Source organism: Podarcis bocagei (genome assembly GCF_964188305.1).
Source record: "Podarcis bocagei genome assembly, chromosome: 12".
NCBI classification, from domain to species: Eukaryota; Metazoa; Chordata; class Lepidosauria; order Squamata; family Lacertidae; genus Podarcis; species Podarcis bocagei.
Genome location: NC_138137.1, coordinates 12,103,116 through 12,121,512, shown reverse-complemented (window position 1 = coordinate 12,121,512; position 18,397 = coordinate 12,103,116). Strand labels below are relative to the sequence as shown.

General features: G+C 41.7%; 1 protein-coding gene across 15 annotated transcripts in view; it reads left to right on the top strand.

The window, feature by feature from the left end:
- Window positions 1-18,397, top strand: part of TRAK1 (trafficking kinesin protein 1) — a 142,273-nt gene that overhangs the window by 71,945 nt on the left and 51,931 nt on the right. Inside the window, exon 1 of one of the 15 annotated variants that reach the window (XM_081164415.1) lies at window positions 2,606-2,934. The exons of 10 other annotated variants lie outside the window; for them this stretch is intronic. In XM_081164415.1, coding sequence (XP_081020541.1) covers window positions 2,880-2,934 — 55 coding nt within the window. In that variant the 5' untranslated portion in view covers window positions 2,606-2,879. Of the gene's footprint in view, window positions 1-2,605; window positions 2,944-12,110; window positions 12,376-18,397 lie in introns of those variants that run through there. 4 more of the 15 variants (XM_081164414.1, XM_081164418.1, XM_081164413.1 and 1 more) reach the window with 4 other exon arrangements.

Below are 18,397 nucleotides of genomic sequence, written 5' to 3'. Positions count from 1 at the left end.
AGGGTGTTGAGAATTATAGCTCAGTTCCCAGGATTCCTGGGGGTGGGGTGTGCTTTAAATGTATGGTGTTTATGAAGCCTGACACCAACAGTAAGTGAGGTGGTAAGATCGTTCCTTGACTGCAGGCGTCAGATAGTGGTGATGGTTACATGTTTGGAGCTCCCCTTGCAATCATTACAGTCCAAGCAGTTGCCGGCTTTGGGTCGGCTCCATCAAGGCCACTGGCTCTTTTGCTCCACCATCCTGCTATTGGCACCTACCTTCTCTTTCTCTGCCTCAATGGACCCAAAAGGTAAAGGTAAAGGGACCCCTGACCATTGGGTTCAGTCGTGACCGACTCTGGGGTTGCGGCACTCATCTCGCTTTACTGGCCGAGGGAGCCGGCGTACAGCTTCCAGGTCATGTGGCCAGCATGACTAAGCCACTTCTGGCAAACCAGAGCCGCGCATGGAAACGCTGTTTACCTTCCCGCCGGAGTGGTACCTATTTATCTACTTGCACTTTGACGTGCTTTCGAACTGCTAGGTTGGCAGGAGCAGGGACCGAGCAACAGGAGCTCACCCCGTCGTGGGGATTCGAACAGCCGACCTTCTGATCAACAAGTCCTAGGCTCTGTGGTTTAACCCACAGCGCCACCCGTGTCCCTACAATTTACAACCACATTAATGGCAGGAGCAAGCTGCAGTGAGCCTTGTGCACTTGGGCTTCTCCCTCTCCTCCTCCAGCACAGCTACTTTCATTTTCGGTTTTTATTAACCACACCTGCCGTTTTTTTGGAACCGGACAATCTGTGGTTAATCGTAACTATGGTTTGTTAGCCATCACTTAGGGGTTGGCTATAAGGTAAACTGGGGTTAATAATAATGAGAGAGAGAGAGAGAGAGAGAGAGAGAGAGAGAGAGAGAGAGAGAGAAACCAAATGTTAAACCTTCCAAATCCTTTGTGGCTGTGCCGGAAGAGGATGCACATTAATCCAAGCCTTGCTGTGGCTTCTTCCCATCACAGGAAATCAGCAATTGGGAGTGGGGTCTGTGGCTCGCCACGCCTTTCACAACATGTCACATGCAGTCAGTCACAGCCCATCATTCGCTCCTCTAGTAACCACTCTGCCTGCACTGTTAGAATTCCCCTATCTGTTCCAATTCCTTCCCCTCTCTTTTTAAGTTTCATGTGAGAGAAGAGGATTAAACTGCACAGCTCCTTTGTCATTTTAGACATCACCTTTTTCATTTTTCTGGTCACCATTAAGAGTATCCAGCCACCCAATTTCTGAGCACTTCTCTGGGCAGCCCTACCCTGATCCTTCTGTCAAGTCTAGTCTGATTTTTGCCACTGCTTTTTTCCTTTTTGCGACTTCCACCTCCGCCTTTATTCCCACGGTGGTTCTTTGGCTTCTTCTCTGATTCTGCCTGTTTTGTTTGTACAGTGGTGCCTCGCAAGACGAAATTAATTCGTTCTGCGAGTTTTTTCGTCTTGCGAATTTTTCGTCTTGCGAAGCACGGTTTTAACGGTATTAACGGTTTTAGGAAAAAGGAAACAAACTCGCAAGACATTTTCGTCTTGCGAAGCAAGCCCATAGGGAAATTCGTCTTGCGAAGCAACTCAAAAAACGAAAAACTCTTTCGTCTTGTGAGGCATTCGTCTTGCGAGGCATTCGTCTTGCGAGGTACCACTGTATATCAAAAAAGGATCTGTTTGGGTTTCTTTGCTTCTGCATCTAAACAGAGCAAACGCTCCAGATGATTGTGAAATCTACACACACACACACACACATACACACACACACAAACTACTGAGGGGCGGAGTGTTGTAGCAAAAGCCAAATAAACACAGAGTGTATATAACAACATTAAAGGTTAAGAACTTCATTATATTGTCCAGCAGGATGTGTTTATTCATTTGCTTATCCAAGTTCTATTTTAATCTCCTGCAACAGATCATCAGTTTGCATATCTGAACAGATGCATGCTCCTAATTTCATCTGCAAACTAATGGAAAGCTTAGATTTTTAGGAATATTTCGAGAGAGAAGGGAGAGGAAGGAGGTGATTACTGTATTCCTGTTTGTACAAAATGGCTGTAGTTGGCTGTAATCTTTTTTGTGCTCTCGCAGAAGTTAGGCACTTGATAAAATGGATCACTGGTTCAAAGGAAAGAGCTTTAGTCACCCACATTTCTGGGTGTGGGACACACACAACCCACGCTGGTTTGTTACAGCATTGTGTTAGGTGTACATATTAAGATACGGTGATGTGTTAAGTGATCAAAACCTGAAGTTGCCATGTAACTAGTTGGAGCTTAACTTGGATCTCTTTGTGTTATAGCAGTGGGAAGCATTTCTCTCTGTTTTGTGTCTTCTGGTGAGACACATCCTAGCCAGCGTAGTAAGAAACAGCAGAATTGCATTTCCTCCCTCCATCGCTGCATCTCTTTCGGAGCCAACTGGTCTCCATGGCAACATATTGGACCGAAAGAGATGCGAGGAGTGGAGCGGGAAAGGAATGAGTTAGGAACCCCCAAGTGGTGCTGTGTGTCTCCAACGTCAGAGTCTGAGCCTTTTGATAGGACGGTTTTGTTAACTCCCATTCCCAGCTCCTGTGTAAAGCTTTCTTTATTAGAGCAGCCACTGGTGCAGCTGCTGCAACAAACCTCTCCCTTTTTTATTTTTTGAAGTTTTTATTTTCTCCTTTTCATTGTCTGTTCCTTTCCGTTTCGGCTCCTGCTTCGGGCTGAAGATGTCCAGCCTCTCGCCGGCAGTCTCCGAGCTCCTTGGCAGAATGCAGTTCTGCAAAGGCAGGGAGGCATGGCTGCGCTTCACTTGACCTCTGTAGCATCTGTATAAAATCTCCTCTCCTACGTTGCCCAAGGAGATAGCGGACTATGCAGAAATTCATTGAAGCGGATTACTATGAGCTGGACTGGTATTATGAGGAATGTACGGATGGTAATTATCTGCTCTTTATGGCATGCCTGTGAATAGGGGGCTTTACCTTCTAATGTATGTCTTTCTGTCTTCTATACTGGGAGAACTGCTGTGGGGCTGTGCAGCTAAGGTAGGCAGCTTTTGGCGTTTCCTATCATACACTGAAGGCATGGTACAGGAGACTGCTGTAGGGCTTTTTGCCAGTGGGAGTGGCAGGAGTCCATACGCACTGGAAGATCTTTTCAGCAAAAGAAAATTACTGCTAAATGCTTATTGTGATTGCCGCTACTACAGCTCAAGCTTCAATACACACTCAATTTGCTACGTTGAGTGGGAATGGGAAGCCTGTATTATAACAGGCACATATCATATTGTGAGATGTGGCAAGATGCACGGCATATATTAAAGGCTGCCAGGCAGAGACAGCTTAGTTTCGCATATAAAATCTTCATTGTGGGAAATGATTAGAGCAACTGCTTCTGCCTAAATCGTTAGGTTTGAACGTCGGGATCAGGTCTCCTTTGTCAGCTCCTCTCGAACTTTCCGTTTTCTGCCAGGATGGCAGTGCCTTTTTCATAACCCTGGATGTGATCATGAGTCTCGTGATCAAGGTGGGTGTGAGGAGGAGGGGCTGAAACTGCACCACCCGCCTTGCCGGAAAGTCAAATCTTCTCATTCTGGCCACAGAACTGAATGGGAGCCCAAGATGGAGATACAGAGGCCACAAAGGTATTGCTGTGCTGTTGGCCTGGATATTAGTTTTAATAAAGGAGGACCATGATTATAGCGAGGGCAAGGTGGTGACTGAGATGAGCATATCAATAACCAGGAATTACATTTCAGTGCAAAAATCTAGCGTAGTCCAGGATAAGAGCTAACTTTCAAATACACAGGTAAAATATTAAGAGTACTAGCCTGAATTTCACAAAAAAACCCTTTCCGCCTACAAGCCTTGAGAAACTGACGAGCTCCTCATGTAAATATTAAATTCAATGTCTGCAAAAGATCCATACCTAGAATGCATATATGTGAGGGGAAAATACTTGTTATATCATTTGTTTTCTCTATGAATTTGTCCTTTGAAGAGTTAATCTGGCTGATAGAATTTCTTATGGTTTACTGGCCTTGTTTTGAATGCTTAATACTCTGACAGCTACACTTTTCCTTTTCTTTGCTCTCCATTCACATCGCTAAGCTGATTTTCAGAAACCTTCTGAGAGATTTTAGATGAAATAAACTGAAAGTGAAATGGCTGATGCTGTTGAAATAAAACCGTGAACTCTTCCCTATTTTAAATCTCACTACAACAGTTTTGTTGTCAAAATTACACTGTCCTGTTTTTCAGAATTTATGACCATGTAGAACTTGTTAATTGAAAGTATGCTGGGTGATAGGCGTAATAAATTACAGGGTGGAGGATTAGTAGGATTGCAACTTTGCTGGTTTTAAACTGGCCCAGCCAGGGGTTATGGTTTTGTCTCTTGAACAGATTGTCTTTCTTCCACCCTCCATAATGCTTAATAAACAATTCAAAATATATATCTAGTAAAGGAATTTATACAGACATTATAAATGGCACGTATTACTAGTGTGCCATGGATAACAAAACTTTGGTCAGGATCCCCCCGAAATCTTAATAGCTTCAAAAGTCTCGTGTATTAGAGAAAAGGACAAACTCCTCTTTTTAATAAGTTTGGCTTCATGAATTGTATCTACTGTCTTTGAAGAATAGGAGTTTGACCTAATTTTCAAATGCACATGATGAAATGCATCTATTTAGGGATGTCCAAGGAACCATCAGTTTTCCATTTAAATGATTTCTTCATTAATTCAGATTTGCAGCACTGTGGTACACATACGCCGGAATACTTGTGCTCAAAATATGGTATGAATTGGTGAAAATGATATAAAGATCACTTGAATTTTAAAGGCGAGAATATGAGAATAAATCAGTAAAGAATGCTAATTAACTTTCGCAGTCTACCGTTCTGCCTTTCAGCATATGCAATATAATGTATATTACCTTCAAAATGGCAGTGTTGGGGACAAATTGGCAGGTAGGGCCATTAGTGGATCCAAACTCCTTATTCCAGGTTTCAGTGTTCAGAATTAGTAGTAATAGGCATTCGATTTTATTAATTGCCTAATACAAAACATTTCTAGGCATCATGTGTACATAATTTTAAGATAATAATTCTACTTTTCTACTTTTTATTATTTCAATTCAGTTACGGTATATCTTAAGTTTTCTCTTCCAACACTTTCATCTTACTGCAGTCAGAACTATTTTATATATATTTCTCTAAGCAGAGCAGATGGGTTTTGTTTTCCCCAAGGTTCATATGCTTACTGATGCTGAAAAAGTTGCTTTTGTTTTTGAATTTTTTGCTGCCTCCTATGTGACATGTAGCTCAGATCACTTTGCTCAACTCTCTGAGATAACCTACTAAACTTTACTTGACCCAGGGACATTTTCAGGCCTAGTAGATTTAGGTAATTCTTGCATGCTTTGCTTGACACATACTTACTAGTAAGTTACTATCTTATCTATGAATATAAGGAAAATTGTCTTCCTGTCTCATAGCACTCAGACAAGAAGAACTTCACTGTTTTAGCCAGATGTCAAGTTGCCACATATTACCAAAGATTTCTTTGATGTGACATCTGGAAGCAAACAAGCAAACTTTCATATTTGTTGTGTCATAAATTATTGTTGCTATCATTTATTCTGTTTATTACCTGTCCTTTACCATGAGGTCTCAAGGTAAGTGACAACAATTTAAATATACAATATTTAAAAGTGTTTAAAACAGATCTCTATCAGAATTGTACATGAGGCAGTTGATAAAATGCAACTCTTGCCTAATGGGGTTTTATGAATAAATTTTAAATCATGTTAACGTGTAGGCCTTCAGAAAAGAAGTTTAGGGTTTGTTGTATTTTGTGCCTTTGGGGGGGGGGGGCTTGTCCCATACCTGAAGAAGAGGTAGAGGCAAAGAGGAGGATTATTATTATTTATGTCTACCCTTCCTCTCCAATCCACCTGAGGGCATATGTGTTCTGAATACAATACACAATAGAACCTAGATTGAAGGGAAGCAGCCAGCCAGCCAAGTTTGTTTGATTTTCCTACATACCTCGGAGGGATCCTCCCATTCGTCTGTTTTCTCCAGGGCAGTTTGGATACTTAGTATATCTGCACCGCAGATATCCAACACACTACTAAAGATAATGCTTATTGAGTTTGTACATTAAACTGTTGCTCGTGGTGTTTGAGTGTTGGGCTTGGAACAGGGGCACTTAGGTTCAGACCTCTCAATCCCACTAGGTGGCCTATCTTATTTCATTCTTGCATTCCGTCAACTCTGCATTTTGCCTTTCCTCACCTTGTATCCAAGGTAGGCCTGCCACACTTATTCTCTGTCTCTCCTTCCTCACAACAGAGATAGGAAAACACTCCACCTTTTGACTCACAGCCACCTGAGGTTTTGGATCATTCCTTACAAATGGCTGAAAATCCTCAAGGGCTTTTTTAAGATAATCTCACTCCAGAAAACACGGTTGTAAGGAAGAGAAACAGGGGTATAAAAGAGTCCAGCTCACTCCCAAGCAGGCAAGTCAGGTTGCTGTCTAGCTCCACAACTTGAAATGATGGTTCTGACCCATGCTTACAACTGTCATTTCCCACCGGGATCTATTTATTTTTATCCCACGTTGTTGCTGGGGGGTTTTCCCCTGGTCATACTAAAGTGGTTTCAAAAATTAACAAAAACATTAATATTGTACTACTTACAAAAAATAAAAATAAAAAAAAAATTAACAGTGGAGCATGTGAATGAGTCACAGATTTACAAACCTCAGTCAGGATTGCAAGACGCAATCACAAACAAAAAGTGTCCAAAACGAAAGTCTTCAACAACCATCAAAAATTTGGCACAAGTGAAGGAGCCCAGCAGACCTCCTTGGGAAGGATATATTCCACAATCTCTGTACCACCACAGAAAGACTCTGTTTCAGATATCTGCCATCTGCCTCGAGAAAATTGCAGGAAATGACAGTTCTGTGCAGAATCTTGGAACCATCATTTAAATGATAAACTTTGCAGTTTAATCTTTTGCTTACAGAGCTGTGGAACTGACAAGGGAATGATGTGAGGCCTTCATGTCACCCATTGCAATGTGTGTTGAGTGTCAATTTGAAATACAGTGGTACCTCGGGTTAAGAACTTAATTCGTTTCGGAGGTCCGCTCTTAACCTGAAACTGTTCTTAACCTGAAGCCACCACTTTAGCTAATGGGGCTTCCTGCTGCTGTGCCGCCGGAGCACAATTTCTGTTCTCACCCTGAAGCAAAGTTCTTAACCCGAGTTACTATTTCTGGGTTAGCAGAGTCTTTAACCTGAAGCGTATGTAACCCGAGGTACCACTGTGTATGTGTGTGCTCTTTTAAGCTTCCTTTTTTGAAAAATCATGCTATCTCTTCCTCTTAAGACTCCTGTGAGAATAAAATGGTGTAACCTGAAATATGCAGAGTTCCCTCAGAAGGGCAAGATGAGACTTTTAATCTCAGGGTCATGGGTTCAAGTTGACCCCACACTGGGCCGAAGATTTTTGCATTGGAGAGGGTTGGACTAGATGACTCTTGTGTTCCCTTCCAGCTCTAACAATTCTATGATTCTGTGTACATATGATTGACATACGTGCTATTTCCAGCTTCTTGAATGTCGTCTCTTTCTGTATTAAACCGTGGAAAGTTTATGGCTTATCTTTGCTTATCTTTTCAAATAATGAAATATTTACATGGTACATGAAGCTGCAAATCGTCACTGGGGACAGCACTAAGCAAACAACATCCTCTACACATACCAAAAGAAGGTGTGTCAGTAACAGGGAAACAAGCACCCATTATCGTATTTAAGAGCTAAACAGAAGGACGTGGGTGGCTGCACAAAATACTTTGAAGAGCTGGGCTACGTAATGCAGTGCAATTGTTTGGAAAGATTTCCATTTCTTTTTACAGAAAGTTAACAGTCTATTAAGTGCATATATTTGAATTTCCTCTGCTGGTGTCATGGACCAGTTTCCTTGTTGCTTCACTTGCTGCTGTGTTGAGCTTTGCAAACAGCGCTTGGATCAAACAAACAATGAAATATTGCACAAAGCCTTTATATTTTTTTATTTAATAAAAATATATGCTGCCTTTTGACGAAAGATAGCTTCCCAAACTTCTGAGCAACTGGATTTTTACTTTTTACTGTGGTTACCTGTTCTGACAGCTGATTTTATCATTATAGTGCTACTGTGGTGTTTTGATCTCTCTTGTATTTCTATCCTGCTTGTTGTTTTGAGTGTCTTAGAAGAAGAAAAGTAAGAGAGAAGCTTTTAAAACAGAATATAAAACAAAATGCCAGCAACTCTTGTTGAAAATCTGTAAAAAAAAGTCTGCATGGTTACATTGCCTTTACTCAGACCCAGATACAAAGAACCATGCAACCCCAGACAATTTTGCATTCACGTGTCTTAAACAGAAGCCCAGCCGTGCCACATGTCAAACCATTTTTGCACGCGAGAAGACTTCCAAAAGTAAATTGTGACAGCATAGGAGTCTTCCATTTAAGTCAAATACTTCAGAAATCCCATGGTGCATGCCCAAGCTTTTGGGCTTGCCTAAAGTAGCTAAGTAGTTCTTTGCACCCAAGACTTTATAATTATTTCTTCCTGTAGTTATGTCAAAAAATGAGTTTTGATTCTGCAGACTTGCTTATTTTGTTCACCTGTAGCAATCATGCTAATTACCTTCTGGATAATTTGTGGAAGAGTTTCCTCATTCTGCAGGAGAAGTGGCCCAGGTTAAGACAGCTACATATAATAATTTTAAGCACCGTAGTCTTTAATTGAATATAACTTCCAGGAGAAAAAATAGGAAGTTACATTGAGCTCAGTGGAGCCGCCTCTTAGGTAAGCAGCAGAGCAGGAATAGCTAATGGCCATTCAGATATTGGACTACAATCTCCATGATTCCCTACCATTGGCCATGCTGGCAAGGGCTGAGGCCTGAAAACATCTGGAGGGCCACAGGTTCCCCACTCCCAAGTTATAGGATCAGAGCCTTGATTAAACAATTTTGTAAAGGTAAAGGGACCCCTGACCATTAGGTCCAGTCGTGGCCGACTCTGGGGTTGCGGCGCTCATCTCTCTTTATTGGCCGACGGAGCCGGCGTACAGCTTCCAGGTCATGTGGCCAGCATAACTAAGCCGCTTCTGGCGAACCAGAGCAGCACACGGAAACGCCGTTTACCTTCCCGCTGGAGCGGTACCTATTTATCTACTTGCACTTTTGACGTGCTTTCAAACTGCTAGGTTGGCAGGAGCAGGGACCGAGAAACGGGAGCTCACCCCGTCGTGGGGATTCGAACCGCCGACCTTCTGATTGGCAAGCCCTAGGCTCTGTGGTGTAACCCACAGCGCCACCCACGTCCCTAAACCATTTTGAGGCTAGCGAAAAATATATTCTGCAGCTATCTTAGCAAATACAAATATTGCATATCAACGATACCTTTAGTCACAAAAAGGTCTTTTGTGATGCTCGATAAAAAGACTACAGATGTATTCCTGTTAATCAAGCATAACATGATAACCTTTAAGGTTTACATCATGTTTGTTTGTTTGTTTGTTTGTTTATTACAAGTTGCCCACTTTTGTTTCCATGCACACGTTCCAAATATTTACTCCCTGCCTGTTATAACACCCAGTATCCAAGCAAACTTGCATTATCACATGAGCACTGCTCCACAGCATTTGATATTTTCATTCACATATATTCATTCGAAATAAGATGGGTTTATGAAACAATTCTATATTCTCCCACCATGCTGACGAAGATCTATGAAACAGCAGTCAATGTCCAGAATCTCTGTTCAGTGTTGGACAGCTTATCTTTCATCGTACAAAGTTTGGTACTCTCTTCATTTAAAGACTTTCAGAGACTTTGAGTCTAAGATTTCATTTTGTTTGAAGGAATTCTATAAAGATTGTCTATTACGTATGTATATGGTCATCGTGTTGCCTAAACATTGTTGATGTTAGAACACCCAGTCAAGTTGTTATCCTAGCTTTCATTGTGGGGCAACTTCTTTTTTGTTCTGCTTTGAAGGTTCAGAACCTTCGCTTTCCGAAAGTGTTCTGTCCGTTACTATCTCGCTCCTTGAGTGTGTCTGAATTGAGTTGCAAGTCATCCTTAAATGCTATAAACATTCACACATTGGGTACCATAGGTAAGGCAGTGTGTGTTGCCTTGAAGGTAATATTTTTCGGTGGTGGAACGTGCATGTTGTTCCTCTGTGAGACGCGTTGAGATGAAGCACACACTTGTGAATCAACCCTCACCTTTCTTCCTAAGACATCTATGCTGCCTTCCAGAGATGTGACTCAGCTCTTAGCTGTGTTTTGAGGGATTAGGTGTGGTCTCTGAGATTGTATCCTCTCAACCCCTCTTATTTCCCTCCTAAACGGTAAACCCAAGTTAGCCTTAAGCGTGAGTGAAGATGGATAGCAGTGTGGCTCTTAATCTTAAATAACATCATTTTGAAGACTCTTTCATTTTTCATTTTGAAAAAAATTTCATTTTTATTTATTTATTTATGCTTTTCAGGTGTATACATTTCACTAATTTTACAATCATTTATGATTTCAAAACTTGACTTCTGCGGTTCCTTAAATTTATTTTTGATATCTTCTGCATATCCAGATTAACTTATTTTGCTCATTTATTCATCTGCTTTAAATATATACTCTTATAAAACTGCAGGTTATTACCACAATCCTGCCAATGTTCTTATCTGTTTGCAATTTATCTGTAAATAGTCAAAAAACCATTTCTATTCTTTTATTAAAAAGTTTGTTATCTTGATTTCTTATTCTTCCGGTAAGTTTCACCATTTCTGCGTATTCCATCAGTTTTTGTATCCATTCTTCCTTTGCTGGGACTTCTGCTTCTTTCAATTTTTGGCAAGTAAAATTCTTGCTGCTTTAGTAGCATACATGAATAAGTTTCTATGCAGTTTCAGTAGTTCCGTCCCTATAATTCCCCAAAGCCAAGCTTCTGGGTGTGTGTGTCTTTATAAACGTTATATTAAACATCCTTTTCAATTCATTATATATCATTTCCCAGTAAGCTTTAACCCTACTACAAGACCACCACATGGTAAAAAGAGCCTTTCTCTTTACATTTCCAACACTTATTTGATTTGGATTTATACATTTTTGAAAACTGTTTCAGATATCGTATGAGTATCTGTGTGGTGGTCATCAGAGAACCATTCCATATATTACTTCACCCAAAATAGAGAGGTATCCCATAACTATATGTAAAGGGTATAATAAATGTTTTTCTTTGGTGGCTCAGTGCATTGAAATTCCTTTAAATTCCCATTTCTATTTGATCCATTTTTATTTAACAGTAAGTTCGGTTGATCTTACTTCCTAATTAACTCATTTAGGATTGCAGCCTGAACCTTGAATTTGTTACTCCACACCCAAGTTTCTGACATACCAGTTCCCAATTGAAACAACCATATAATGGGGGGAAATGACAGAAAGGGGTGTGGCCACTTATATATGTAAGATGTGGTAGAAAACAGCATAAATTCTGGAGTTTCTTATTCCCATGATAGTTTGAAACCATAGTGATAATGTAAAGGTAGATTCTTTATTGAGTAGTTTCAGTCTGGCATATTCTGAAGCCCTGCATCGTATTAACTCCCAAATTGCACCTGTACGTGGTTCCTGTTTCCTCCCTTTAGAAATCTGTCGTTTGAAGGTTAGGCAATGTATTCCAAAGGTAATTCCCCCGCCCTCCCTACCTTCACCAGGACATGTAACATTCTTTTTATTTGTGTGTATTTCCTGGTACGGTTGCTATGAAACTTGTAGGAAACTACCATTTGTGTCTGGCATGGGGAGGAAATACGACAGGTTTAAGCAGATACTGCTTTAAAGGGAGAGTTTGCTTAGCAGTTGATTTTGTTGTGTTGAAACAGTTGCATCCAAAGAAATGTAACTGGAGTCTAATCTGGTTTTGTAAACAGTGCATAGATTACTCCTAGTAACAATTAGACAGATGGTTCTCCATCCCCCATCCTTCTGTATTATTTTCTCCAGCTGTGTTATGGTGATCATAGTATGCAGACTTAACTCACCATTCTAGTTGGAGTATGTTGAGCAAGGAGGTTGGTTTCTGCTCTGTGGAAACCTTAATTGAACGGCTCTGTGGATGTAGCCTCCGTGAAGATGGCTTGTCCCTTTTCAGGGCATTAGACTACAGGGCTCCTTCTCAAGGATGATTTTAGCCATGTCACTGAACGAATCAATAAATGAAGAAGAAAGCTTTGAATACGATGATCATGTCGCTGAATGCAAGCACAGATGTTGCGACAACCTTGATATCTTGGAAGAAGGTACTACTTACCTGTTACTTATATTTTAATGCATGAAATTGGTTTTCTGTCTCAATATGTTTATCCCAGTCACACTATTTTGGCACTGGGATTGTAAAGAAAAGTCTTCTTTTCAGTCTTCTTCAAATCAACTTTATTCAGACGTTTTGTCAGAGATTGTGGTTTTAGCCTGTAAAATGAAACTTTTATTGCCTTGAAATGTTAAAGTATTAATATTCTCTGATTTGATGCTACATGTACCTTGTGGTTTACTTGTAGTTTAATTCTGGTAGTTCACTCTAGGTGGACTACATTCTAAGGGCCAATTTTTCTCTCAATTATTTGGATCATTTGTCTCTGAATGGTGAAACACATACCTTGGCCAGAAGAGAGAGAGAGAGTGAGTAGCGGAATATGTACCAATAAGTTATAGAAATATGTGACTGAATATTTAGTCCTTTGGTTGTCTCATGCTCCTGTGAACTGAAGACCAGGTGCTTTTTTTGTCTTTTATAATCAGATAGCAGTGGGTGGCTTCTGTGTAAGAGCAGGTTATCTTTGGCAAGAGACAAATTCCAGCACAAATTGAGAGTGTACAACATGCTCCTTAGTGTTTGGGTTCCGTGGTCCCTAAGCAGACAGACACTCCCCTGTGTACCTGGAGTTTGGGAAGAGCGTAAGAGAGGAGACAAGAGAAAATAGCTATATGCTCTGTAGGGGCAGGGAAGAGCAGATGCTCTTCTGAATTCCACCACTCTTCTTCTTAGAGTATCATTTATGAGTTGGGTTTAAGCATGATTTTGGGTTGCCTGACAAGATGTGGTGTTATCTGACATGTTTCTGCCAAGCTCTACATGCTGCTGTAGTTGTAGCTTTGCACATGTGGTGCACACTCTCACATTGTTAGTGGACACTTAACCCTTCGCAGAATGATTCTTATGTCGCTCTGCAACCCAATGATTGTGGGAGTGAACAACGAAAAGGGATCCGTAAACTGACAGTAGCAGGAGGCAGCTACTTAGGTGCATTTTCTGGAGCAGTATAGATAACATGGGTAATGGAAGTAGCGAGGAACAAACCTCTGTGCTCCTTGTAGCCCTAACACAGAATGTGTTATGGGCAATACATTGTGACTGCGTTTGTTTCCGCAGCTGTAAAGGAAAGATAGAGTAAGATGATCCTTGGAGCTGGGGTTGAAAGTTCATTACGCAAGGAGCACTAAAAAGTGGTTTCTTTTGAACAGTGCAACATATGGCATGGGAAGAATAGATTACTCCCGAGACAGGCTGCTAATGTTTGTAAGCCAGTGATTCTCATTTCAGTAAACATTTGGTGAATCTCAATCCCTGCTACTGCCTTACTCGCACATGGTAAATCAGTAGTAGATAGGTAGCCGTGTTGGTCTGCCATAGTCAAATGGAAGGAATTTTTTTATGGTAAATCAGGTTTTCTTTTTCTCTTTCTTTCTTGTTTCCATAAGGAAGTGCTATAAAAAAATGTACTGCATTCATTCTGCTTATAAGGTGTAAAAATCCCCCCAATCAAATCAATATAGTGTTGTGTGTAGCTGTGTTGCATAGCAATATTGTGATAATCTTGGGAATGCAAGTGTTCCAGTGCAAAATAATTTTGCGTGTCTCTGTGTTAAATAGGTTGCGTTTTAATGGCCTTGCCCACTACCAGCCATGCTCATTGCTATGCAAAGGGCAAAAAAGCGCGCAAGCTTAAAAAGAAGAAGAAGAAAAGTTTACCAGGGCTCTAACACTTCCACAAAAGCTGGGGGAAAGGAAGAGCAAATCAAACAGCACAAAAGCCTCTTTAACAAAGATCCATTGTTAAGAAGCATATAGTCGGAAACCACCTCTACCTTCTGAGTCAGAGTAGGCCCATTAAAGTAAATGGACTTAAGTCAACCATGCCAGACTTGAGTTCATTGATTCCACTGGGGCTACACAGAGTATGACATGGTCGGGAACTACCCAGACTCTTGAAAAGTAGGCACATAAATATTCTCGGTGGAAAGGGCCACGAACAATTTCTACCCAGTATCATGAGCTGCTAGAATTCTTTTAACAAGTGCTGAGGCAGAGGCGTCCAATGCTTGAAAAGGAAGACTCCTGTATCTTTAATAGTTATTTAAATACCAAAGCTCAATCCAGATAAGACTGAAACACTGTTAGTGGGTGGTTCCCTTGGCTGGCTGGCTGGAGGGCCACCTGGTCTTGATGGGCAAACACTCCCTCTGAAGGAGTGGGTAGAAAGCCTGGGGGTACTTTTGTATCCCTTGCTGTCTCCAGAGGCTCAGGTGGCGTCAGTAAGCACAGAGTGCCTTCCATAAGCTGCGGCTAGCTGGCCCAGCTGTGCCCCTATCTGGACAGGGAAAGCCTAACTTCTGTCGTCTATACTCTGGTAACCTCTAGGTTAGATTACTGCAACACGTGATATGTAGGGCTGCCTCTGAAGATGGTTTGGAAACTTCAGCTGGTGCAGAATTCAGCGGCCAGGTGGCTCACCGGGGCAAGTCTGTTTAAGCACATAACACCGACCCTGGCCCAACAGCACAGGCTGCAAATTACTTTCCTGGCCCAGTTCAAAGGGCTGGTTTTGACCTATAGAGCCTCAAATGGCTCAGGACCACAATACCTCAAGGATCACCTCTCCCCATATGAACCAACTCAGACTCTGCAATCATCAACTGAGGTTCTTCTTCATGTGCCTCCTCCATGAGACGTTCAGAGGGTGACAGTGTGAGAATGGGCCTTTTCTGCGGTGGCTCCCCATTTTGGAATGCTCTCCCAGGGAAGCTCGCCTGGTGCCTGGTCTCTTTAGGTGCCAGTCAAAAGCATTCCTCTTCTCCCAGGCATTTGGCCAGTTAAACAATCTATGGCCTTTTAAACCATGCCGGAGGGGTATTACTTTGTTCTTAAGTTATGTATTGGGCTGCAGTAGAATAATCATGTTCAATGATGAATTGGCACAATTTACCTCGGAGAGGTAAACTTTTATTAAAAGTTAGGAAGTAAACAACAAAATGAGAGCAAATTTTGGTGCTCTTGCTTTAGGTGTGTGCAAAAGGAATTGCAACTCTAAGCAAAGAATGTATTTCTTGCCTTCATAGATGCGAAGTCATCAGTTCCATCAGCATAATTTATTTGCTTTGCGACTGCATTCTCCAGCGAAAGCATGATAGCATGGTTTGCTGACCGCCAGGTAGTTCTTCATAATCTTAAGGTTACTGAAAGTGTGTTCCCCAGATGCAACAGAAACTGGCAAGACAAGGGGCATCTTCAAGCAAATGCATGTCTGAGGGAACACAACTTCTCTCCTAAGTACTTGCTTCAGATTCCAAACTGGTTCTGGCAGAACAGCTCTCTCCTGGGGCTCTTTCAGTATCTCATAGCTGTTCTGTGGATTTGTTTATGTATTTATATACTGACAGGGCTGGCAACGTACTGGTGGCCTGATGAGGCAGGACCTTCATGGAAAACCCATTCCACAATGATCCTTTTAACCTCCAGAAAGGATCAGCATGTGTCTGGGTTTCTGAAAAACCAGGTCTGCTTGCTGTTGCTGCATGTGCAACAAAAACAAGCAGGCGTAGTTCTTTTCTTCAATGCTGCGCATCAGAGCACAGGTGCCTGCTTTGCATATCAGCTCTGACAGAGACTGTTGAAGAAATTCTCTTTCTCGCTCTCCTTCATGCATGCACACACACACACAGAGAGAGAGAGAGAGGGGGGGGTAGATTGATCACTGGGACTGCAAAGGATTTTGGCAAGTGGGCAGGGTAGCCAATTTGTCAGTCATGTGATGTCATAGTTGTGTCATGTGATAGGTGGATGGCGCCACTCACCTGGCAAAGTTTGCCCTACCCTGATAAAAATCTGGTCCCCAGTGCCAAAAGAGTTCCCCACTCCTTTAATTCACCTAAGGCACTTGCTAGCTTGATTCTGTTTCACAAAGTAGCTACTGCTGCAGGCCATCCTACCAAGCCAGTCCCAGCCAACAGAATTTACAACACCAATTTACCAAGTAAGAATAATAGGAAACAAACATGCAAATGCTAGCTTATGCAGAGAAGGGGGCTAGTTTAAGGCCTCATTCTTTTCAACTTAAAAGTCCAGTGTGAGATACGCACTGAACTCATTAAAGATGTGCAGTTCAGAGTTTAATTTATGCTTGTTTTAATGGGAATATAAATTAGTGAGGGGATTTCAGAGGTATGTTGAAGTAGCATGCCTCTGCTTTCAAAAGCCGGCCTTTGGGTTTTTTTTTTTAGCTCTCTTGTTCATATTTGGTTCTCTGGGGCTTCTTATTTTAATTCGTTATCTCCTTACCCCTTCATTCTTTGTCCCTTTTCCCTTAGATTAAATATGTTCTCTGCAAAAGCATATTGCCATCCATCTCATCCCACCCTGCCCCCCCAGCAAGCAATTAGCTTGTGTATTCAGCCCATTTTCTTTTGCGATCCTTATGCAGAGACACCCACTTCCTACAAACTCTCCTGCCTGCCCAAATTCAGCCACATGTACCTCCTGTCCCACCCAACCTCACACCAGTTCCCACTTGACTCAAGACTTCTCTCTCCGGCATGCTGCCCTTTCTTTGAGGGGGTGCAGTACACTGGAAACTGCTGTTTTTTGCCTGCTTCTTTGTGCGTATCCGATGACATCTCCGGTAGGATAGGAAAACAAAAGGGACAACTGCACTAGGGTGTGGTGAGATCAAGGGAAGTGGGAGAGAAATGATCACACTTTCCCGAGTACAGATAGATCACTGTGCCTTTTCTATGGTTTTGAGGTCTACTAAACCTGGGGACTTTTTAAGAAGCAGAGACATCACCTTGCCAACAAAGGTCCGTATAGTAAAAGCTATGGTTTTCCCAGTAGTGATGTATGGAAGTGAGAGCTGGACCATAAAGAAGGCTGATCGCCAAAGAATTGATGCTTTTGAATTATGGTGATGGAGGAGACTCTTGAGAGTCCCATGGACTGCAAGACGATCAAACCTATCCATTCTTAAGGAAATCAGCCCTGAGTGCTCATTGGAAGGACAGATCCTGAAGCTGAGGCTCCAATACTTTGGCCACCTCATGAGAAGAGAAGACTCCCTGGAAAAGACCCTGAAGTTGGGAAAGATGGAGGGCACAAGGAGAAGGGGACGACAGAGGACGAGATGGTTGGACAGTGTTCTCGAAGCTACAAACATGAATCTGACCAAACTGCGGGATGCAGTGGAAGACAGGAGTGCCTGGCGTGCTCTGGTCCATGGGGTCACGAAGAGTCGGACATGACTAAACGAATAACAACAACAAACCTGGGGAGGCGCACTCAGTTGCCAAAGAGGGGGGTGTCCTCTGCTTTCTTTTCACAAGCTTCCCTTTGATTTGTATGTTAAGGAACTCCATAAGTGAACATTGCCCTGCCCCACCTTCTTGTCACTTGTTGGTACCTGCCAACCAATGTGACTTTTCTTTTTGCTGTAAGCCCACAATCTGTTTCAGTGGGGGAGAAACCATTATTTTTGAAGAGATTCTTCCAAAGACTGCCACAAGTGATGGAAGCCAATATTCCAGATGTGCTGGGGAAGCGTGACAACTGTAGGGTAAAATCATCTAGTAAAATAATAATAATAATAATAATAATAATAATAATAATAATAATAATAATACCACCACCAATAACTTAATTTATTCTTAAAGAATTTCAGTAAGGTGTTCATTGAGCTGTTTTTGATAACTAAACAAGCTATTGCTCCATCTTTACACCTGGTGCTTTTGGAAACAGAATGGGACTTGAAAAGTAAACAACTTTATTTCTCATCTCTAACAGCAGCCTGAGGCTTCATTGTCAAATCCTGGAAGACTTTCAGTCTTAACAATTTGGATTGCTGGTACTCCAGGGTTTGGCAAATAGCCCTTCTTGAAAATATATCTCATAAATTAAAAAATATCTGAAGTGGAGAGTCTAGTGTTCTTTTTTTGTTTTGCTGTCCTGCATTATTTTATTTATTATGCAGTTTGCTCATATATGCAAATGTCTGG